Source organism: Dendrobates tinctorius, unplaced genomic scaffold, assembly GCF_039654945.1.
Source record: "Dendrobates tinctorius isolate UK_male_01 unplaced genomic scaffold, ASM3965494v1 ptg000173l, whole genome shotgun sequence".
Lineage (NCBI taxonomy): Eukaryota > Metazoa > Chordata > Amphibia > Anura > Dendrobatidae > Dendrobates > Dendrobates tinctorius.
Genome location: NW_027361840.1, coordinates 10,413,424 through 10,436,710, shown reverse-complemented (window position 1 = coordinate 10,436,710; position 23,287 = coordinate 10,413,424). Strand labels below are relative to the sequence as shown.

The 23,287-nt window shown below is 49.5% G+C and overlaps 1 protein-coding gene across 7 annotated transcripts in view; it reads right to left on the bottom strand.

Annotated features, from left to right (window-relative positions):
• The window catches only part of LOC141054058 (uncharacterized), a 42,902-nt gene extending 22,777 nt beyond the window's left edge, over positions 1-20,125 (bottom strand). For 2 of the 7 annotated variants that reach the window (XM_073551230.1, XM_073551231.1), the window contains exons 1-32: positions 19,973-20,125; positions 17,884-18,211; positions 16,016-16,333; positions 15,289-15,402; positions 14,574-15,014; positions 13,381-13,512; positions 11,857-11,967; positions 11,662-11,781; positions 11,253-11,375; positions 11,109-11,165; positions 10,591-10,711; positions 10,405-10,503; positions 9,429-9,521; positions 9,180-9,329; positions 8,731-8,874; positions 8,528-8,650; positions 7,023-7,187; positions 6,714-6,827; positions 5,506-5,634; positions 5,155-5,268; positions 4,913-5,059; positions 4,689-4,829; positions 4,353-4,496; positions 2,853-2,978; positions 2,663-2,773; positions 2,332-2,493; positions 1,803-1,895; positions 1,559-1,714; positions 1,269-1,355; positions 1,030-1,191; positions 481-564; positions 222-374 (exon numbers count right to left, since the gene is read on the bottom strand). In XM_073551230.1, the coding sequence (XP_073407331.1) occupies positions 222-374; positions 481-564; positions 1,030-1,191; positions 1,269-1,355; positions 1,559-1,714; positions 1,803-1,895; positions 2,332-2,493; positions 2,663-2,773; positions 2,853-2,978; positions 4,353-4,496; positions 4,689-4,829; positions 4,913-5,059; positions 5,155-5,268; positions 5,506-5,634; positions 6,714-6,827; positions 7,023-7,187; positions 8,528-8,650; positions 8,731-8,874; positions 9,180-9,329; positions 9,429-9,521; positions 10,405-10,503; positions 10,591-10,711; positions 11,109-11,165; positions 11,253-11,375; positions 11,662-11,781; positions 11,857-11,967; positions 13,381-13,512; positions 14,574-15,014; positions 15,289-15,402; positions 16,016-16,333; positions 17,884-18,207 (4,558 nt within the window). In that variant the 5' untranslated portion in view covers positions 18,208-18,211; positions 19,973-20,125. The remainder of the gene's footprint in view (positions 1-221; positions 375-480; positions 565-1,029; positions 1,192-1,268; positions 1,356-1,558; positions 1,715-1,802; positions 1,896-2,331; positions 2,494-2,662; positions 2,774-2,852; positions 2,979-4,352; positions 4,497-4,688; positions 4,830-4,912; positions 5,060-5,154; positions 5,269-5,505; positions 5,635-6,713; positions 6,828-7,022; positions 7,188-8,527; positions 8,651-8,730; positions 8,875-9,179; positions 9,330-9,428; positions 9,522-10,404; positions 10,504-10,590; positions 10,712-11,108; positions 11,166-11,252; positions 11,376-11,661; positions 11,782-11,856; positions 11,968-13,380; positions 13,513-14,573; positions 15,015-15,288; positions 15,403-16,015; positions 16,334-17,883; positions 18,212-19,972) is intronic. The other 5 variants (XM_073551233.1, XM_073551232.1, XM_073551236.1 and 2 more) reach the window with 5 other exon arrangements.
• Positions 20,126-23,287: the final 3,162 nt, after the last annotated feature.

The following is a 23,287-nucleotide window of genomic DNA, read 5'->3' as shown; positions in this document are numbered from 1 at the left end:
GGATTTGGAGAGGGCACTATGCCGGCTGTGATCGGCTTTACAGCAAGCGATAGTCAGAGTTTACAATGTAGGAAAACTTTACATGTTGAAGACCAGAGATGCACAAGCTGCCATGTTTTGTGCCATCCATTCATGACATGGCTATCAAGACCCAGACAGAATGGTGACCATGCTATGCCTAGCGCAGGCCTCAGGCACTGCATGGAGAGCAGTCGTCTCACCCAGTCCTGGGGCATCGCTCTGCCGCTGGATGGAAACCTCCACTGTGCTGTCGCTGACTGGGGTACTGACTGCAGAGAACGGGCTAATGCAACTCATCTCCGAGAAGCCATTCACTACTTTCTGGAGCCCACTGAGAGCCGAATAAGAGGAGTCTGTGAGGAGGGAGCGACACATACAGGAAAAGTCCGATCAGAGGGGAGATGTGGATGGCGAGCACTAGGACAGATCCATTGTAAGCAAGGTTTTAAAGCCGCTTACCCGGTTCAGAGAGCCATTTTACAGAATCACACAGATAGTGACTGATGGGTGCTGGAGAGGAGCCCTGGAGATGAGGTGATGGAGCTGTGAGAAAAGACAACACATTAAAAGGATGCTAACACACAACCAGGCCAGGCAGAGCGGGCCTAGATGGGCAGGCACGGTGGAGGGACCAGACCGGGCCCCTAGAATAGCAGAAAGAATGGAGGGGCCACAGACCGGACCTAGACGGGCTGGCTGGGCAGGGGAACCAGACTGTGCCCCTATAAAGGTAGGCAGAGTGGAGGGCTGGAGACCGGGCCTAGGCATATCAGGGGCAAGACCGGGCCTACATGAGCAGGCGAAGCAGGGCAACCATACTGGGCCCCTAGATCAGCTGGAGGTGTTACGGGGGGGGGGGGGGCGCGAGACCAAGCCTAGGTGGGCAGGCAGAGTGGGAAGAGCGAGACCAGGCAGACCAGACCTAGACGGGCAGGCTAAGCAGAGAGCCAGACCGGGCCTAGAAATAGGAAACTGGCAATACCCATATTATCATTATAGCATTGTTACCTTCTTCCTCTGGACCAGATCTCTTCCCAGAATCGTCTCGGGGGCCTAAGTTGGCGGTCGGGGTCGTGATTCTGACAGCAGTTATCGGACTCACACACTCTTGTTCTACAAAGCCATGGACAACTTTCTGCAGGCCACGAATGGCTGCAATTGACGCTTCCCCTGAAATACGAAGCATCAGGCAATACACGGGATTGAACTGCACTCACTTATCCAAGAAGAAAATGTTCATGTCTCACCATTCTCTGTAGAGCAGGCGCTGTGTGCAATGCCCACAGCCTCCCGGGGCAATCGTCTTACGTTCTCATTCAGTCGGGAGGTGGAAGCTGCAGAGATGATTCAGAAGGTCACATACAAGTGCAAACTGGGAAAATGTGCAATCTGTGGATGATACACTTATTACACCCTAATGGTGGAGCCAAAGGGAGCAGTGAAGAAAGAGCTGAACAGTAGAGAGGTTTCTCCAGTGCTGGAAGGCAGCTGTTCACACATTTGCTGCTGGCAAGTAAAATATGCGATACCCACTCACCGGTTGAAGCGTCCTTGGGTTTCTTCAAAGCGATTCCCTCCTGGACGCTGGAGACGGGCGGAGCAGCCACTGCAACGAGGGGACTGACTGATCCTAATTCAGCAAACTCGCTCACCACCCTCTGCAGACCACCGATGGCCGAATACGAAGGGTCCACTGGGGATCGGGAAACAGAAGCCTTTATTGGGCCGATCATTCAGCATTAACACCAACATGATGGCAGAAGACATGTGTGACCTGTTACCATTCTCCGAGGACCAGCTGGTGTCGTCGCTGTACACAGAGTCCACAGATGCAATGGTGCCATCATTCAGCTCCTCCTGGAAACCACAATCATCTAAGTAAAGAAGAAATGGGAAGATTACAGCGGAGGCAAGGCAGCCCTACCCAGGGCGGACGCGCGCGGCCCTACCCATTTTCATCCGGCCTGGCTCAGCCATGTGGATGGCCATTGCTATCCTAAAGTAAATCTCTTATTCCAATCTTAACAGCCAAGCTTTAGTGTCCCTCCAGAGCTGAAACCATCATGAGGGCATGACTTGCACCATCACACGTTATCTACAGGACTATAATAAAAAGGGGGCTCAAGGGATTTACAGTTAAATAAAGCTTTGTCACATTAAAAGAAAAAGTTCTGCAACTTTCTCATAGACTTTGCTTCAACCCTCCCTAACGGGGAACATCCTACACTGTAAGGCGCTGTGCCCGAGGGTCAGGTTGCATTTTTTGGGGGTAGAATAAAATCTATTAACCCCTTCTAGCCACTTTCTCACCATTACTGGAGGAGAGGCGATTGGATCTGTCCATTCTCCGGACCAGGGAGTGTCCGACAGCAATGCTGTACATGGCCCGGGACGGGTTACTGGCCTCTGCGCACGGGATCTCCTCCATAAGTCTCATCAGCCCAGTAAGGTGAACGTTTGTGGCTAAGGATCCTGCGAAGGGTTAAACCACAAGCTAATTAGTGCTATGCCTATATGACGGATCTTACCGTGATCAGCCTGATCGGATTGTTAACCCGTCAAACACCCCACAATCAATATTGCTGCAGAAAATCCGCTCCATGTGAAGACACGGCACATGCGGGATGAGGACGGTGCTGACCTGACTGCTTTGGGACATCAGGACTCTGCGGGGGCAGGATCCACTGTCTGGATGTCTCCGATGGATGGTTTTTACCTTTCTCCTGCTTCACTTTCACCTCAGTAACAATTCCTGGAAGAATATGAGAGATCACGGATGGATATAAAACCTCCGGTGTGCTGTCCGCCATTACCCGGGTCTCTGCAGGTACCTTGTGCACTGGAGCGGCCTGAGTCTGCGGGGGACGTGACATGTATGGAGGGGCTGAGCCGGCGCCTGGGGACCTTTAACACGCAGTTCATGACGCTCATCAAATGGGAGTTTCCAACAGGTTGATCTGGATGATGAGAGTTATACATTTATAGCATCTCCATGATGGAGCTGAAGCTTGTATGTCTGGTCCTGTTGGGGGTCCAGAGCAGGGGGCTGTATGCAGCTTTGCCCCAAAGACCCCAGAGCGTTCACTATACCAGGTTGTAACCTTCCGTATTTACCCTTCCCGCTCCATACATCGGCCTCTAGCAGCCAAGCACTAACAGTTCCTGTGCATTTAAAGGGATTGTCCAGGCCTGGGCCAAAAGCCTGCAATCACTATGTGACTGCAGACTGGAAAGGGACAGCGTGCGGGGTTACAATTCCCATGGGTCAAGTAGATGCCTTCAGCTTTTCTTGATAGAAGAGAAGTGAGAGAAGCCGGATGAGACCGGCCCATGTATGACCGAAGGGGTGCAAATCGCAGAGATCACTTGACTGTCCACTAACAGGGGAATATCAGGGAACGGCGAGTGTGTGCACCACATACTAATGTGATCCGGCAGTCTGCAAAGTTTTGCCCTAACAATGAACGACCCCCTTAAAGTGGCGCCATCCCAGGGGGGCGGGCGTTCTGACAATTGTGGGTTGTTGATGGTTTGCCATGGAAGTCAAGGACCCATTGAAGGTCTCCATTGCCGCCATCTTGGTGTGTCGGTGAAGCTTCCCCACTGGCTGAACTTTACTGGAGATGGTACTTATTACTATATACTGCAATACTGACTTAACTAAACCGTACAAGTAATCCAACATCAAGTGAAACATAGCAAGAACATAAACATAAAATAAAACATGTGACCCCCCCCCTTTGTCTCTGATCCAAATCTAAAAGAAATAATCACATTTCATTCTGCTAAAAATACTCAAAACATCATAGATAAGCCCAAAACGGTACCGACGAAAACAACGCAACATGCAAAAAGAAGCCGTGCCGCAGCGCCAACGATGGAAGAATACAAGGGTTACGATAATCAAGACTGGGAATCAAAGAAAATGTAGTTATTTTATTTTTTTAAATAAGTTTCTGTAGGTTTTATACCCAGTCACACGTAAAACACACAATGCACGCCCGGCCTCGCCGTGATCGTACCGACCGGGAGTCAGGTTTCACGGTCACTTTTAGCACACAAATAACGCCGTAAAAGGAAAACCCAAAAAACAAATACACAAAGGCGCTGTATTTTTTTTTCTTCAGTATTTCATAGCACTTAGATTTTTTTCTCCAGTTTTTCAGTATAATATTTGGTAAATTAATGGTTCACGCAAAACGACAATTTGCTGCACATAAAACAGGCGCCATACGGCCGCGGGGATGGAAAAATAAAAAAAAGGTTCTGGCTCTTAGATGAAAGGGAACAAACAAATGGAAGTGCAACAACACTTCAGGGTCAACACTCACCCTCACTGGGGGTCCTGGGCAGCTCCTCTGGGGGTCTCCACAAATCACGATGGCTAGAACAACCGCTGACAACCCGGGAGGGGCCGGACACTTCTAGAGCGGGCCGCTTTACACCCCCTTGCAGCTCTGCTGTCTTAGACGGATCTGAAATGTAGAGAGGATAATGAGAAGAGCGCGGGCGATGCATGGGGAGACCAGGGGGGATTAATCAGGACCCTTCTCAAATGGCCAGAGGGGGTTTGTGCAGTTTGGTGACCTCTCCTCAATGTTTCCTGAGTGCAGCCGCACCCGGTACAGTGTTCTTCCACAGGACGCCCGGGATTACAGCCAGCTTACCATCAGAGTGGGTCCTCTTCACTCCCAGTCCTGCCCTCCGGGACTCCTCACTGCTGTGGGATCCACCACTGGACATACGGGAATGGATCTTCTCCAGGCACTTCCCCAGGGTGGACAGAGGGACAGGGCCCATGTGCGGCTCTGGAGCAATGACGGTACATATGTCAGTACCAGATATAAGCAGTAACCCAGTGCCCACCGTGGACTCACCCCCAGCTCCTCACCATTTCTGCCCGCTCCGGTATTCTGACCGTCTGATGTCCTGGGCTCTACGCCCCTCAGCTGGGCCGCTCCATTGGTGACTGCTACAGTGAAGGGATTGGGCGGAGGCGCAGGTATCGGGAGGTCTCGGGGGGAACTGGCTGAGGCTTCTGTAGTAGCAGAATAAACAGGAAAAGAGGAGACCTCTGTGTCAAGGACTACTGGGGGCTTCCCTCCATATTTCACAGCGCTGCAGTAAAGTTACCTGCGCCCCATCGTGAGGCGGACCATGTGCTGTTGTAAAGACGCGGGCGGACGGCAGAGATCTCCTTCAAGCAGTTCACCAGTCTGTGCAATGGGGAGCTGCCCAGGGGGGTGTCTGCATATAAAAAGAAAAAGTCAGTACAGCCGCATAGCGCATCTGAGAAGGCAAGAGGATTTCAGACGACCTCAGACTCCGACAGACAATGCAGCGGAGCCAAGACAACAACCGCAGAACTGTAGTGGAAAGACAGCCGAGGTTCAGGGGTCTGATGAGTCGGGAGGTGGAGACCCCAACACACAGCGCAACAGGCCCATAGAATGCAGAAAGGGACCAGGACAAGCGCCACATTACCTGACGGGGATCTCAGGGGGGAAGCAGCCACATGCCAGTGCTCTCGCTCTGTGGAAAAGCCCGGGGGATGGTGGACCTTCCTGCCATAAACCGAGGACTCTGACAAGTCTCTGTCACTCCCAGAATCCTCTGCAATAGGAAAAAACGTCTGTCAGTGAGTGATTTCTACTCACATCACCATGGCATACAGTGCAGAATAGTGAGCACAGCTCTGGAGTATAATACAGGATGTAACTCAGGATCAGTAATGTAATGTATGTACACAGTGACTGCACCAGCAGAATAGTGAGTGCAGCTCTGGGGTATAATACAAGAGGTAACTCAGGATCAGTAATGTAATGTATGTACACAGTGACTGCACCAGCAGAATAGTGAGTGCAGCTCTGGGGTATAATACAGGATGTAACTCAGGATCAGTAATGTAATGTATGTACACAGCGACTGCACCAGCAGAATAGTGAGTGCAGCTCTGGGGTATAATACAGGATGTAACTCAGGATCAGTAATGTAATGTATGTACACAGTGACTGCACCAGCAGAATAGTGAGTGCAGCTCTGGGGTATAATACAGGATGTAACTCAGGATCAGTAATGTAATGTATGTACACAGTGACTGCAGCAGCAGAATAGTGAGTGCAGCTCTGGAGTATAATACAGGATGTAACTCAGGATCAGTAATGTAATGTATGTACACAGTGACTGCACCAGCAGAATAGTGAGTGTAGCTCTGGAGTATAAAACAGGATGTAACTCAGGATCAGTAATGTAATGTATGTACACAGTGACTGCAGCAGCAGAATAGTGAGTGCAGCTCTGGAGTATAATACAGGATGTAACTCAGGATCAGTAATGTAATGTATGTACACAGTGACTGCACCAGCAGAATAGTGAGTGCAGCTCTGGAGTATAATACAGGATGCACTGTAACTCAGGATCAGTAATGTAATGTATGTGCACAGTGACTGCCCCAGCAGAATAGTGAGTGCAGCTCTGGAGTATAATACAGGATATAACTCAGGATCAGTAATGTAATGTATGTACACAGTGACTGCACCAGCAGAATAGTGAGTGCAGCTCTGGAGTATAATACAGGATGTACCGTAACTGAGGATCAGTACTATAACATGGACATTTGTTTTAGCGATATCAGGGAACTATATAAATTACAATTCCCTAGGATGATGCTTAGTGGAACATAAAATACAGACCTTGTTTTATTTTTATTTTCAGCTCCCCCAGGCCAGTGCAGTTTGCTCCATGATTTGGGGAAACACTCGGGTTTCTGGGGGAGGCAGCTGTTGAGCGACTCAGCGACGACCCACCTGTTGATGATCAAAAGGGTAGAATATATTAGTGAATAGTTTTGGTCTTTTCTCAGCTTTGCGACTCTTCACAGCCATTCAGAAGATTGAGCGGGGTCAACATGACGCAACGGCCGTACGTTTGCTAACGAGTCAGCGAGGTTGACGTCATTGCCCCAATTTCTACAGACAGCACTGTGAACCTGGCGCGCTCACCTCCAGAGCCGGGTCTCCGGACATGGTCAGGAATCAGACAGTCTCGGGGGACAGGACTGTACAGGGGAATTTTTGGAAAATGGGAAACATTGGGCTTCACAGGAAAGATCTGTTTCTGTGGTCCAGTCACGGGGTGAGCCGGACTGCAGGCTGTTGGAAACTCTTCTGTGGGAATGGATACAGGAAATTTCTATAATCCGTCCACAGATAACGGGTAATAATAATAATAATAATAATAAATTTTATTTTTATAGCGCCGACATATTCCGCAGCACTTTACATTTCAGAGGGGATTTGTACAGACAATAGACATTACAGCATAACAATAATCACATACAGTAGATTATAACAAATAAGAGGAGAGGGCCCTGCTCGCAAGCTTACAGTCTATGAGGAAAGAGGGAGACACGAAAGGTGAGTGGTAACAGTTGCCCTGATTGTATGGACCAGCCATAATGTTAAGTGTGTGACAGTACAGACACAGAGGGCTAATGGATGCATAAAGCATGTGGGAACATGATGCTGGGAACCTGGTTATGGTAAAACTTTTGGCTGTGCCACACAGGGATAGGTTAGGTTAATGTGTTGAGGCGATAGGCCAGTCTGAATAAATGCGTTTTCAGGACACGCTTAAAATTGTGGGGATTGGGGACTAATCGTATTGACGTGGGAAGTGCATTCCAAAGAATTGGCGCGGCACGTGTAAAGTCTTGGAGACGGGAGTGGGAGGTTCTGATTATTGAGGATGCTAACCTCAGGTCATCAGCAGAACGGAGGGCGCGGGTAGGGTGGTATACTGAAACAAGGGAGGAGATATAGGGTGGTGCTGAGCCATGGAGGGCTTTGTGGGTGAGGGTAATAAGTTTGTACTGGATTCTGGAGTGGATGGGTAGCCAGTGTAATGACTGGCACAAGGTAGAGGCATCGGTGTAACGATTGGTGAGGAATATGATCCTGGCTGCAGCATTCAAGACAGATTGGAGAGGGGAGAGTTTGGTAAGAGGGAGACCGATTAGAAGAGAGTTACAATAGTCGAGACGAGAATGAATAAGAGAAACAGTAAGAGTTTTTGCAGAGTCAAAAGTAAGAAAAGGTCGAATTCTAGAAATGTTTTTGAGGTGCAGATGACAAGAGCGAGCCAGTGATCGAATGTGGGGGGCAAAGGAAAGCTCGGAATCAAGCAAAGGAAAGCTCGGAATCAAGTATGACCCCAAGACAGCGGGCATGTTGCTGGGGAGTAATAGTGGAACCACACACAGAAATAGCAATGTCGGGTATAGGTACATTAGTAGCGGGAGGAAACACCAGGAGTTCAGTCTTTGACAGGTTCAGTTTCAGATATAGTGAGGACATGATATTAGACACAGCATTGGGTCATAAACATAAAGGACAATTCTGTGCATTTTACAAAAGCGTGAAAAACTTTATGCTATTTCTGATATTGGAAATCTGTCTGCAAACTGAGAATTTTGATAAAAGTGCCCCTGTACGTCGGCAGCCGTCACCTTGTTTGATCCGCAGCCTGTCCCCGGTGCTGGCACATGGGTCACTCTTGATACAGGTCGGTGACATGGACAGATGAGTGACAGGCATGCTGTACCTGGAAGACTGACTCACAGCGACCTCTGCTGGAAGAGAAGCAGTACATCAGTCATCCCGGGCACAATGGTCAGGATTACTACATATCCCCCACGCCTATGACACTTACTTTTCTCTGCTTTGGTCACGATTTTGCCATTAGTCTGCTCCATCCGCTTGTGCGTCCCCAGACAAGGTATGACTTCTGTGGTCTCGCTCACCGGAGCGTGGGAAGAAGCTGGAGAACAAGCCGGCGTACGATCCTCCGTTTTAACTAAATTAATAAGATCCACAAATTAGAAAACACATTTCAGAAGGTGCTGCAAGAAAAATCCTCTGCGCAACCCCAGAATAAAGCACGGTTATTTACCCCTTCATGACGTAGCAGCATCGGCAGAAGCCGTAGAGTCTTGGACAACAAACCATGTTTTTTTTACACTTTTTTTTTGGTAATGTTGAATCTGTGGCCATCAGGTTTCCCACAGTTGGATTTTACAGCGAAAACACCAACTGCAATCCAACCTTTCCATCTTAAAGACACAAAAAATCTCTATGTACAGAACATGGTGACTGTCTCACCTTCCAGCAGCGGCCGGCTGCTCCCGGGACCCTCTGTGCTGCAGGCCGGAGAGCTGCTTCCATCAGTGACTGAGCTGCCCAAGAGGAAACCTGGAATCTCATTAACGAGACGCATCAAGGCGCCGAGGTGACTACTACTCTCAGCAGACTCTGAAGAACAGAAAGCAATAGTGTAGTGATGGTGACAGGACAAGGAGGTGATGAGCCCATGTCACACATCTGCGGCAAGAAAGGCTCCAAACATCTCACCTCTTCCAGTACAGGGCGAAGTGTCCCCATTATCCTTCGCCGACGTGCAGACCCCATCCATATCCAGGTCCAGGACACACGGAGGATCCTCTTCTAATAGAAGAAAGCAGAGTCTGTTCACTAAACTAAAAAGGGTTCTCTGGTTTTAGGTAAAAATAAGAATTATGTGAAGCTGCATATATGACCCAACATATATATACCTGACCTATACCAATAATTGTACCAGCCTGACACAGAATACAAAGCTTTAGGCTGTGTGCCCACGTAGTGTTTTTCAAGCGTTTTTTTCCTGAGCAGAAATGCATGCTCTTGCCAGGGAAAATGCATGTGTTTTTTGACACGCGTTTTTGACACGATAGTCAAGCGTTTTGACATGTGTTTTCCTATGAGTTTTTGCAATTACAGTGTATGTATGCAGAATCGCATGCGATTCCGCACAATTAATGAACATGCTGAGTTTTTTCCGCTAAGCGTTTCCGCAGCGGAAAAAACCGCACCATTAGCACAACATGTGCGTTTTCCATTCTATTACATTAGATGCTTTTCTTACGCGTTTCCGCAGCACTTTTAGACGCGGGTATCTGCCACGGAAACGCTTAAGAAAAGCATCCCATGTAATCATAACTGAATCCGCACATGTTGTGCTAATGGTGCGTTTTTTTCCGCTGCGGAAACGCTTCGCGGAAAAAAACGCAGCACGTTCATTAATTTTGCGGAAACGCGTGCGTTTCCGCATATATACAATTGTATTGCAAAAACGCGTGGGAAAACGCTTAACAAAAGCGCTTCATAAAACGCATGCGTTTTCCCGGGAAGAGGGTGTGTGTTACAGCTCAGGAATGTTCTGCTTCAAAAAAGCCACGTGGGCACATAGCCTTACAGTCTCTGAACTGTAAACTAGAAAGGTTTCCACTTACTGACACCAAGCAGAGATCTTGTAAATGGTGAAAACTGTATTATCCATCAATGCACTCACCGTACAGACAGATCCTTCTGGGGGATCCCAGATTTACCCACAGATTCTCCTCGTGGTTCTCAATCTGTAACACTAGGTCAGGTTTCTCCTGCAGGAGCCCTGGGGCAAGGAAACAAACTATGAGGACCAGCAGAACGGATAGGATGACATGGGGCACATTGGCCAGCAATGGCCGCAGCGACTTACCAAGGGAGATCAGAAACTGGCAATTATCAGACATCACCGCCCTGTACATGCTCTTATCCGCGTCCCCAAGCAATTCCCATTCTTCCTTCGAGAAATATATGGCGACATCTTCAAATGTGACCTGAATGGCAAACATAGTGGAAGAGGTCAGGGAAAAAAAATAAGGCGAGAAAAAGAGCACAAACCCCTAAAATAGTAACATTTGAATGGCTATTTATGTGACTTCCCAACAAAGCCAGTGTACACTTACGGGAAATTGGTTAAAAGGCAACGACAAATATCACAAGTGTTAGTATCTGCAGAAGTGATGATGGCACAATGCAAATGCAGCAGGACAGAGTGTTCTCGGTAATAAAATAGGACACTTCCTATCAGCAACGATTTGCAATATATTAGGAATTGCTGTTTAAGCAACTTAAAAGCCTGGAATAAGTAGCAGACTTCTACCCAAATAGTTCACAATCTCCGGGGCATTATTACTGCCTGCAGAATGATTACACGGGGAAGATCTGCAGTACCTTATTCTCCAGGCAGACGCCGATGTCCTGAGGGTCGACCGGACCGCTCTCTCCCTCCTGTGCAGGAATACAGGCCATTAATGGGTTAATCCTTAGGACACAGATCTGTGCATAGCTCCACCAATAACCTGAAGAGTGCATCACCTGACATATTGGAGCAGTACAGGGGTTCAGTACCGGGGGGCAGCTGCGACTCTTTGGAGGTCTTGGCGACGGACTCTTTGGATTTTCTTTTGCTCTTTGTGGCAGCAGAAACCAATCCTGGGTCTGGAAAGACAAAAACGCCATGAATCCATGTGAGCAGCAGATGACGAGAAGGCACACAACGTGCAACACAAGAGCAGGTGGTAAATCAATAAAGGGATAGATAAAAGGGGTCCGACCGCTGGGACCCTCGTTTGTCGTCACAGTGAACAAAAGAGAAGTGCACACATAGGACCACCGCTGCATTCACAGTCTATAGAAGACTCATGGGATGAAGGGAAAATTATGCCCAGCGCTGGCGTCAGATCAAAAAGCAGCAGGTAATAGGCATTAGAAGATTAGGACCTACCTGCGTCTCCTGGTGCTGTTGGGAAGTGACGACAGGAGGTGATAAGTCACGAGACGTGCAGGGTGCGGGGACGTCTTCATTCCCTGCCGCGATATCCGGCTCCACAAAATTCACTACAATCTAAAAAGAGAAAAACATATTGAATCTTCAGCCAGGGAGCAAATATCTATATAAAGGGACAAAATCTGCACCCACCTGCTTGACACGGTGCTGGGCTGAGATACAGGGACATCGAGAGGAAGAGGAGGCAGCAGAGACACATGGAGGAAGCGGCACAGTACACTGCTCCAGCAAATCCCCAACACACTGAGCACAGAGAGAAGAGATCAACACACAAACTACCGCAGAAAGCATATACCGTATATACTCGAGTATAAGCCGACTCCCCTAATTTTGCCACAAAAAAACTGGGAAAACTTATTGACTCGTGTATAAGCCGAGGGTGCACAGTGAGTGGCCCCTGTTATGCTGCACAGCGAGTGGCCCCTGTTATGCTGCACAGCGAGTGGCCCCTGTTATGCTGCACAGCGAGTGGCCCCTGTTATGCTGCACAGCGAGTGGCCCCTGTTATGCTGCACAGCGAGTGGCCCCTGTTATGCTGCACAGCGAGTGGCCCCTGTTATGCTGCACAGCGAGTGGCCCCTGTTATGCTGCACAGCGAGTGGCCCCTGTTATGCTGCACAGCGAGTGGCCCCTGTTATGCTGCACAGCGAGTGGCCCCTGTTATGCTGCACAGCGAGTGGCCCCTGTTATGCTGCACAGCGAGTGGCCCCTGTTATGCTGCACAGCGAGTGGCCCCTGTTATGCTGCACAGCGAGTGGCCCCTGACTCCCTTACAAAAAAAAAAAAAAAAAACACCGCATACTCACCTCCGTTGCTGCCCCCTACTCATCAGCGTTGCGCTCTGCAGTGACTGTGCAGGCAGAGAGCGATAGCGCTCTCTGACCTAAATGTCACTGCAGAGGAAGCAAGACAGCAGAGCGCAGGGACAGGTGAATATGCCTCCCCCCCGTTCCTACTCACCGGGTCCTGACGCTTGTCTCTGCAGCTCCTCTGCTTGTTCCATGTATGTCGGCGCTGCTCTCTTCCTGGTTCAGCGGTCACGTGGTACCCGCTCATTAAATATGCGCATATTTAATGAGCGGGTGCCATTTGACAGCTGAAGCAGGAAGAGAGCAGCGCCGACAAACATGGAACAAGCAGGGGAGCTGCAGAGAAGGGTGAGTATGATCTGACACCCCCGCTCCCCCTTCCCCGGCCAATCCCCGGTATATGACTCGTGTATAAGCCGAGAGGGGGACTTTCAGCCCCAAAAAATGGGCTGAAAATCTCGACTTATACACGAGTATATACAGGGTATGTACCGTACAAAGGGAAGCGGCAAAACAATATGCGATTGTAACGAGCAACTATAATCTAGGGGCGGTATAATAGCAGTTATATCCTTGTACATAGTGGGCAGTATTCTAGTAGTTATATCCTTGTACATAGTGGGCAGTATTATAGTAGTTATATCCTTGTACATTGGAGCAGTATTATAGTAGTTATATTCTTGTACATTGGAGCAGTATTATAGTAGTTTTATTCTTGTACATTGGAGCAGTATTATAGTAGTTTTATTCTTGTACATTGGAGCAGTATTATAGTAGTTATATTCATGTACATAGTGGCAGTATTATAGTAGTTATATTCATGTACATAGTGGCAGTAGTACTTCACCTGGTTTATAGAGGGATCTATACAGAACGGTCTGCAGTTTGGCTGGCTGTGAGGAGACACCGGGGGCTGTGAGGGGGTCTCTGGTCTTAGCTCACATTTCCTGAGATGCTTTGGTGCTTGGTCATCAGCAATCTGGTAATACAGAGATATAATAATTTCATCAGTAGAAGAGGCAGAAATGTCATAAAGGGGAAGTATCGGAGGTCATCAATCTACATGTAGGATGCAAAGATATACAAACAAAAAGTTGTGCAACTTCCTAATAGATTAAGGGTCTGTTCCTTACCATATACTTGCTGTCAGTGAAACGATGAAAACTTATCCTAGTCCTGCTCACACAGCAGAGGGGTTGTAATTAGTGATGGGCGAAAAGCATCGTTGCTCGAGTGTCCTCCGAGTATTTTGGCGTGCTCAGAGATTTAGTTTTCGGCATCTCAGCTGCATGATTGGCGACTTGTAGACAGGCTGAATACATGTGGGATTTCCCTAATAAACAGGCATTCCGCACATGTATTCAAGCTGTCTAGCAGCCTCAAATCATGTAGCTGAGACGACGAAAACTAAATCTCCGAGCACGCCCAAATACTCGGACACCCGAGCATGCTCAGGGAGACCCGAATAGTGAGTATACTCGCTCATCACTAGTTATAACAACGTGAATCCAGTTACTTTTGTATTGGGAGGTAGACTGCAATGGCTGCAAACATCAGACGCCATACACTCGTCAGCACCTGGCATCTTGCACCTGTCATATGTGAGCAAGATGTGTAGACATGACATCAGCGACCTCCGTTAACCCCTGATGAGGGAGCGGAGCAGGATTACCCCTTTAAGCCTGGAGCCCTGTACAGCAGACGTCTGTGCTTATAATGCATTGGCGCATACAGATTTACCCACAGTTACACACGGTCACAAATCCTCAGCTGTGTGAACAGGATATCCATATTTTACCTGAACCAGAATAGTCCTATTCACTGTCAGCAATCAGGGATCTTCAATACGATGATTATCAAACCACAAAAGTAAAAAATGTCAGACTTAAAAATCACTAAAAAAATAAAAAAAAACAAAAAAAAAAACTGCCCCTGACGACGATGCCACGCCGTGGTAGTTTAGCCCCTGACGAAGTCACTAAAGTGCGGTAGTTTAGTCTCTAATGACGTCACAACAGGATATGGCGGTGCCCCAGTTACCTGAGCCTGTGAGTCCACATTAGAGCCATCTTCTTGGGCCAGGCTTTCGGGGGCTCCCTGGAGCTCATTTAGGACAGGGGGCAGATAATCCATGTCAGCTTGTGCTCCGCTCACACCATCCTGGGTGCTCCGCTCTGGGCAGGGCGGTACGGTTGGCGTGTCTGGTATGTAGGGGGCCCGATCACTGGATGGACAGATCTGCTCCCGCGGGCTGCGGCTGTCCTCGCTGGTTGTTGGGACACCCTCCATCGGTTCGGGGGATTCCCCAGTGCTCGTAGTGGTCTGTGTGCTCACGTGGACTGGTCTCTCTGTATGGACCGGGGCACTGGGCGTGGATCTTCCTTCAGTTTGGGTGCTGGCGCTTATAGTGAGGGCAGATTCCTGAGAGGATGAAGAACATGCGGCCGATTCATGAGGGCGATCCAGGAGGATGAGAACAACCTGGTAGAGAGAATGGGCAGGACGTCACTAAGCATGTCCCCCCAACCCCACTGGAGAAACCATCACACAACTGTACGTGGCCATATTATCTCCAGTGTAGATTTCAGGATCTGAAATAACAGCGTGAAAGTGGTGTATGAGGCAGCGAGACTGGGACTCGAGAGCGGCCGACAGGACGGGAACAGCGGCCACAATACGGGCAAGAACGTACGGCCCTGCTCCACCGGGCAGTACTACCATCCCATCACCAGTGACGCCCATCAGGACCGCTCACCTGCTTGACTACGCTCTGCTGACAGTGGCTTCCTCCCCGACATTGGGGGGCGCTCTCTGTGGACACATTATCCAGCGCAAGACGCTTTGCTCCTTCACGAAAATTGAGAACAATCTGTGGGATAATGGAAGTCATCAAATCCCAGAAGATTATGCAGATATAAATTATGATGTTCTGGAAAAGGAAAGGGCTCAGTAATCTTTCCAGAAACAGCGCCACCCTCCTCCATGGGCTGCGCCTGTAACTGCAGCGCAACTCCAAGCCAATCAAATGGCTTCTACATTCCTCTCTGCCAATGAGGCGCCCCATACCTTCCAGCATGTGAATCTCAGTTTGTGACCCCCCCCACAAAAAAAAAAAAAAAAAAGGAGGGAGCATCACCGTCATCTGCTGAAATACTCTGCACTCTCCATTATGTAACCATTCACATGATCAGCACATTCCTCTCCTGACATCCTCTGCGCTGCTGTGGCCCCTACTTCTTCCCCTGCGCCGCGCTCTCAGGCAATGATTTCTCCCCCCCATTATCACCATGCTCCTTTTCTGAAATACTTTGTGCCGCAATGAGGGCCCAGCTCAACACACTTCTCCTGAAATCCTCTGTGCTGCTCTGTGACTCTGCTCCAGCTGCACTTACAGAGACCTAAAAATTGTGCACCTGCCTCCATCAGTCTTCTGCTCAGTGCAGCGCTCCACCCCCCCCATATACAGTGCAGCGTCTCCTCACCTGACTGACGCCGGGCTGGGGGCTGACGACCGTGGTTCCTGTGCTGCAATGTGACACATGCGGTCCGTGAGGAGCCGAGCAGCGGACATCAGCTGACGCTCCACGGTCTGCCGACTGCAGCAGTAAACGGAGTCTCAGAGCGGACCCTTCACCACAGGGCGGAGGACCCCCTGGTAATGGCGGGGTGTCTGCGGCCTTTACCTGCACCGTATGAGACGTCCGGGCGTTGGGCCGAGCACAGGAGCATGAGGGACGAGCAGACGCTGCTGGCCGAGCCTCCCTCTGAGCGCTGCACGCGGACGGCACGGAAGTATTAACCTGGAAGAGAAGAGGAAGCACATTACATCAGGGCAGAGGCCCTCCTTATACAGCTCCCCGCAGAGGTGGAGGCTACGGGCAGCAGAGGACGCCCGCCGGCGATCACTCATCATCCTCACAGCCAGACGTCACACAGCAGAGGCGAGCGTGTGACAGCCATGTCTACAAGTGACAGCCAAGAGAAAAAAGATGGCTGGCCGGTGGTTGCCATGGAAACTGCGGGGAGCCGCGATCCGGAGAGAAGAGCGAGATCCTGTATGATTTATGAGGGGAGGAAGGGACCCGGCCGACGCTGCTAACAATCCAGCAGGAGGACAACCCCAATCATCTGCACGAGTCAGGACAAGACAAGGCTCAAAAAAAAAAAAAAAAAAAATACAGCAAGTGTCGTCTACACGAGAAGCGCAAAAATGAAAAGCAAACTACAGGCAATAAAAATGGCAGCGAGTCTCCTGTCTGCCCCGCCATCAGGTGACTAAGAAACGTTAAGGAATTGCTAGTTAAGCGATTTCCTGATAAACTACTGACCCACAACAGCATGCAATAAATGACCCCCCCTGCACTGTATACGGGGGAGGCGCCTCTGTGCGGCAAAGGAGACCGCAGAGTCCGAGGAGCCGCGCAGCTGTTCTCAGAGCAAACGGAGGCCGCAGCGCTGACAGCAGGGAGATGATTAATGGAGGCCACGCCGGGTGTCAGGGATGGCTGGAAATGAGAAATTGGAGTGACGCAGACAACTGACAGTGATGAATGATGGAGTCAGGCGTCAGGATCACTCATCGCTTCCACATCCATCACCGCCCTCATGTGTGACCAGGACAGAGGAGAAGGAGCAGAATCCGACACAGTGTGAGGAGGATTAGTAGGACATACAGCAGTGATAAAGCAGGATTATAGTAGTTATATTCTTGTACATAGAGGGCAGTATTATAGTAGTTATATTCTTGTACATAGGAGCAGTATTATAGTAGTTATATTCTTGTACATAGGGGGCAGTATTATAGTAGTTATATTCTTGTACATAGGGGGCAGTATTATAGTAGTTATATTCTTGTACATAGGGGGCAGTATTAAAGTAGTTATATTCTTGTACATAGGGGGCAGTATTATAGTAGTTATATTCTTGTACATAGGGGGCAGTATTATAGTAGTTATATTCTTGTACATAGGAGCAGTATTATAGTAGTTATATTCTTGTACATAGGGGCAGTATTATAGTAGTTATATTCTTGTACATAGGAGCAGTATTATAGTAGTTATATTCTTGTACATAGGGGCAGTATTATAGTAGTTATATTCTTGTACATAGGAGCAGTATTATACTAGTTATATTCTTGTACATAGGGGCAGTATTATAGTAGTTATATTCTTGTACATAGGGGCAGTATTATAGTAGTTATATTCTTGTACATAGGAGCAGTGTTATATTAGTTATATTCTTGTACATAGGGGCAGTATTATAGTCTGAGCATGTATAAGGTTCCAAGCTCTGAAATACGAGTACTGGAGCGGTTTCGCCTTTCATACATCTGCGTCTTGTCTTTCCTCACCTGAGCATTGTTCTTGGGGGGCTGCAGTGGACTCAGTAAGAGTGTTGGCTCTGCTCCATGTCTCAGATTTACGTTTCGGGTTTTGTCATCTGAGTTCGTTTCGAAAGCTTCTTGCTCAAAGTGTAGAGAACATAAGTGGTAGCTCTCATGACTGCCATGCTCCAGATCCTTCAACAGTTCAGAACATTTGTGCCCAGAGACCCCGCACAGACTCGCCCACCTCTCCGCAGCCTCCCGCTCTGCTGGGAATGGGTGGAATGTAACAGAGATGTCCGTCCTTCCAGAACCGCTTCTACAGCCTCTCACCATGCAGTGAGACATCATGGACCTGAAGAAGAAAGCAACAAGAGGCAGAGCCCCAGGTCAATCACTGTCCCCTCACTGATACAGGACATCCTGCAGGGCAGATAACAGACGTTGTCAGCAATCAGCATAATAATAAAGACGAGGGCACAAAACATTGGGAATGAAGCACTTTATGGGGGGGATGGGGCGAGAGTGGAGTTGGCCATAGGGATCATAGCACCGGCCTGTAAATAAAGGGGAACTTAGATATTCTGACTTCGTCCTGTTAATGCACCTTATCAGGCCGATGGACAATATATCCAGAATTCCTCCCTGCCCAATCCAAAGTAAGTGCACCCCACAGAGGAGTCCATTAGTCTCCAGCTAAGGCAGAGGCTCCAAACTGTAAATGATCTCGGAGGAGCAGAGTCCTGGGTTATCTGCTGATCAGACTCTGTGGGAAGAAAGTCATGCATTGCAAAGTAGGGCACTTGTCAACTATGATAAATGCCCCCATTTGTGAGCACTTGCTGCAATAGGATGGGGGGTGCATAGTTATCTCCTAAGCTTACCCTCCTCCCTCCGCCAAGGAACAGACAGGAGCAAACCTGACAGCCCAGGAAAAAAAAAAAATAATAGGCAAATAATTGGGCAAAGCCAGAATTAAAAGTAAAGAAAAAAAGTGATTAAAAAAATAAAAATAAAAGATAAAAAAAGTAATAAAATACAACAGAAAGATAATAAGTAGACGATACAGAGAATATAAATAACACATACAATCTAGAAAGTGGTCCGAAGGATGCGAGACGGCACGTGAGAAGCCTACTAAACTTCTGTATTCTGAAGAAATTAAGTCTGAAATTAGAACACAAGTGAAAATAAAAATGAATCTGAATGATGCAAAATAAAAGTTCAGAATAACATAAAAAATCTGCGTCATAGACTTGGACAAGGGGAGAAAACCAGCAACCGACATGATAGAAAACGGACAGCCAGCAAAGGAGCCGCACGTGCTCTGCAATGTGAATGAGGCCCTAAGACCACCACATCTCCTTGTGGGGGATACGATGATGTGCAGCTGTATATGGGGGGCACTAATCAGGCATCATTCCAGGCAGAAGCCTCAGCGAGCGCCCACCACTTGTAAGCCCCCCAGTCATCGGTGCAGGGCGCTGACTTTAAATAAGGAGGAGTGGAATATTAGGAGCAATAGCGAGCGCAGCACCGCTCAGTGCAAAGCAAATAAAGTAACATGAGGGAAAAATAGAGAGAAAAGGAAAGTAAACTCTAAAAATAATGTTAATAAAAGGCAAAAACACAAAACATTTTTAATGTGAAATAAATTAGAAATGTGAAAGGAAAAACTTTATTAAGAATTGAGAAATGCCGGCGCGGCCAGGGGTGACAGCGGGGGGCAGGGGGTCCCGTCCGGGGGCGGCGGCGGGGACAGACGTCAGACAAGGTGACGAGACTACAGAGTGTGGAGAAGCCGCGACCGAACAGCGGGGGGCGCAGCGCTCACGGAGGGGCACTGAGGAGCTGCTCCACTACGGGCGCTGAATACTGGGGACAGCTGCAGCGGCCACATTGCTACATAACAGAGTATTGGGGCGCAGACCCCGCTGGGGAGACCTCCCCGCCATTATGTGCAGGGAATGCCGGGGATAACATGGGGTGACAGGCACCAGGCTGCAGTGACGGGGGGTGTCAGGCTGCATGGCGGGTGCTCCGTGCAGAGCACAGCCCCCCGTGCTGCAGGCAGTGATGGAGCCGCGGCCCCTGCACACTCCCGGCCGCCTCTCACCTCGCTCGGACATGCTGCTCCGCTCTGGGCCCTGCGCTCCGTCCTTTTGTCTGGGCTCCGGGGATGTGACCGCCGGGAGATCACAGCACGGCCGGGCGGACAGGAAGTAGGAGGAGCGAGGAGGCTGCACCGAGAGCAGCTCGTCACCGCACAGCCCTGCTGGGAGATGTAGTACTGAGGGAGGGGAGGGGCTACGGAGAACTACAACTCCCGTCATCCAGTGTGTCACAGTGTCACTGTCCCCCTTTTCCCTTGTGTCACAGCCATTACCGTTCTCTCTTCTCCCTTGTGTCACACTCATTAGGGCCCCCTCTTCTCCCTTGTGTCACAGCCATTACCGTTCTCTCGTCTCCCATGTGTCACACTCATTAGTGTCCCCTCTTCCCCCGTGTGTCACACTCATTAGTGTCCCCTCTTCTCCCTTGTGTCACACTCATTAGGGCCCCCTCTTCTCCCTTGTGTCACAGCCATTACCGTTCTCTCTTCTCCCATGTGTCACACTCATTAGTGCCCCCTCTTCTCCCATGTGTCACACTCATTAGTGTCCCCTCTTCTCCCGTGTGTCACACTCATTAGTGTCCCTTCTCCATTGTGTCACAATCATTAGTGTCCCTTCTCCCTTGTGTCACACTCATTAGTGTCCCCTCTTCCCCCGTGTGTGACACTCATTAGTGTCCCCTCTTCCCCCGTGTGTGACACTCATTAGTGTCCCCTCTTCTCCCTTGTGTCACACTCATTAGTGCCCCCTCTTCTCCCATGTGTCACACTCATTAGTGTCCCCTCTTCTCCCGTGTGTCACACTCATTAGTGTCCCTTCTCCATTGTGTCACAATCATTAGTGTCCCTTCTCCCTTGTGTCACACTCATTAGTGTCCCCTCTTCCCCCGTGTGTGACACTCATTAGTGTCCCCTCTTCCCCCGTGTGTCACACTCATTAGTGTCCCCTCTTCTCCCTTGTGTCACACTCATTAGGGCCCCCTCTTCTCCCTTGTGTCACAGCCATTACCGTTCTCTCTTCTCCCATGTGTCACACTCATTAGTGTCCCCTCTTCTCCCATGTGTCACACTCATTAGTGTCCCCTCTTCTCCCGTGTGTCACACTCATTAGTGTCCCTTCTCCATTGTGTCACAATCATTAGTGTCCCTTCTCCCTTGTGTCACACTCATTAGTGTCCCCTCTTCCCCCGTGTGTGACACTCATTAGTGTCCCCTCTTCCCCCGTGTGTGACACTCATTAGTGTCCCCTCTTCTCCCTTGTGTCACTCATTAGTGTCCCCTCTTCTCCCTTGTGTCACACTCATTAGTGTCCCTTCTCCCTTGTGTCACACTCATTAGTGTCCCCTCTTCCCCCGTGTGTGACACTCATTAGTGTCCCCTCTTCCCCCGTGTGTGACACTCATTAGTGTCCCCTCTTCTCCCTTGTGTCACACTCATTAGTGCCCCCTCTTCTCCCTTGTGTCACACTCATTAGTGTCCCCTCTTCCCCGTGTGTGACACTCATTAGTGTCCCCTCTTCTCCCGTGTCACACTCATTAGTGCCCCCTCTTCTCCCTTGTGTCACACTCATTAGTGTCCCCTCTTCCCCCGTGTGTGACACTCATTAGTGTCCCCTCTTCCCCCCCGTGTGTGACACTCATTAGTGTCCCCTCTTCTCCCTTGTGCCACACTCATTAGTGTCCCCTCTTCTCCCTTGTGTCACACTCATTAGTGTCCCCTCTTCCCCCGTGTGTGACACTCATTAGTGTCCCCTCTTCCCCCGTGTGTGACACTCATTAGTGTCCCCTCTTCTCCCGTGTGTCACACTCATTAGTGCCCCCTCTTCTCCCTTGTGTCACACTCATTAGTGTCCCCTCTTCTCCCTTGTGTCACACGCATTAGTGTCCCCTCTTCTCCCGTGTGTCACACTCATTAGTGCCCCCTCTTCTCCCGTGTGTCACACTCATTAGTGTCCCCTCTTCCCCCGTGTGTGACACTCATTAGTGTCCCCTCTTCCCCCGTGTGTGACACTCATTAGTGTCCCCTCTTCTCCCTTGTGTCACACTCATTAGTGTCCCCTCTTCTCCCTTGTGTTAGACTCAGTGTCCCCTCTTCTCCCTTGTCACAGCCATTACCGTTCTCTCTTCTCCCGTGTGTCACACTCATTAGTGTCCCCTCTTCTCCCGTGTGACACTCATTAGTGTCCCCTCTTCTCCCTTGTGTCACACTCATTAGTGTCCCCTCTTCTCCCGTGTGTCACACTCATTAGTGCCCCCTCTTCTCCCTTGTGTCACACTCAGTGTCCCCTCTTCCCCCGTGTGTGACACTCATTAGTGTCCCCTCTTCTCCCTTGTGTCAGACTCAGTGTCCCCTCTTCTCCCTTGTGTCAGACTCAGTGTCCCCTCTTCTCCCTTGTCACAGCCATTACCGTTCTCTCTTCTCCCGTGTGTCACACTCATTAGTGTCCCCTCTTCTCCCGTGTGACACTCATTAGTGTCCCCTCTTCTCCCTTGTGTCACACTCATTAGTGTCCCCTCTTCTCCCTTGTGTCACACTCATTAGTGTCCCCTCTTCTCCCTTGTGTCACACTCATTAGTGTCCCCTCTTCCCCCGTGTGTGACACTCATTAGTGTCCCCTCTTCCCCCGTGTGTGACACTCATTAGTGTCCCCTCTTCTCCCTTGTGTCACACTCATTAGTGTCCCCTCTTCTCCCTTGTGTCACACTCATTAGTGTCCCCTCTTCTCCCTTGTGTCACACTCATTAGTGTCTCTTCTCCCTTGTGTCACACTCATTAGTGTCCCCTCTTCCCCCGTGTGTGACACTCATTAGTGTCCCCTCTTCCCCCGTGTGTGACACTCATTAGTGTCCCCTCTTCTCCCTTGTCACTCATTAGTGTCCCCTCTTCTCCCGTGTGTCACACTCATTAGTGTCCCTTCTCCCTTGTGTCACACTCATTAGTGTCCCCTCTTCCCCCGTGTGTGACACTCATTAGTGTCCCCTCTTCCCCCGTGTGTGACACTCATTAGTGTCCCCTCTTCTCCCTTGTGTCACACTCATTAGTGCCCCCTCTTCTCCCTTGTGTCACACTCATTAGTGTCCCCTCTTCCCCCGTGTGTGACTCATTAGTGTCCCCTTTCCCCGTGTGTGACACTCATTAGTGTCCCCTCTTCTCCCTTGTGTCACACTCATTAGTGTCCCCTCTTCTCCCGTGTGTCACACTCATTAGTGTCCCTTCTCCCTTGTGTCACACTCATTAGTGCCGCTTCTTCTCCCTTGTGTCACACTCATTAGTGTCCCCTCTTCCCGTGTGACACTCATTAGTGTCCCCTCTTCTCCC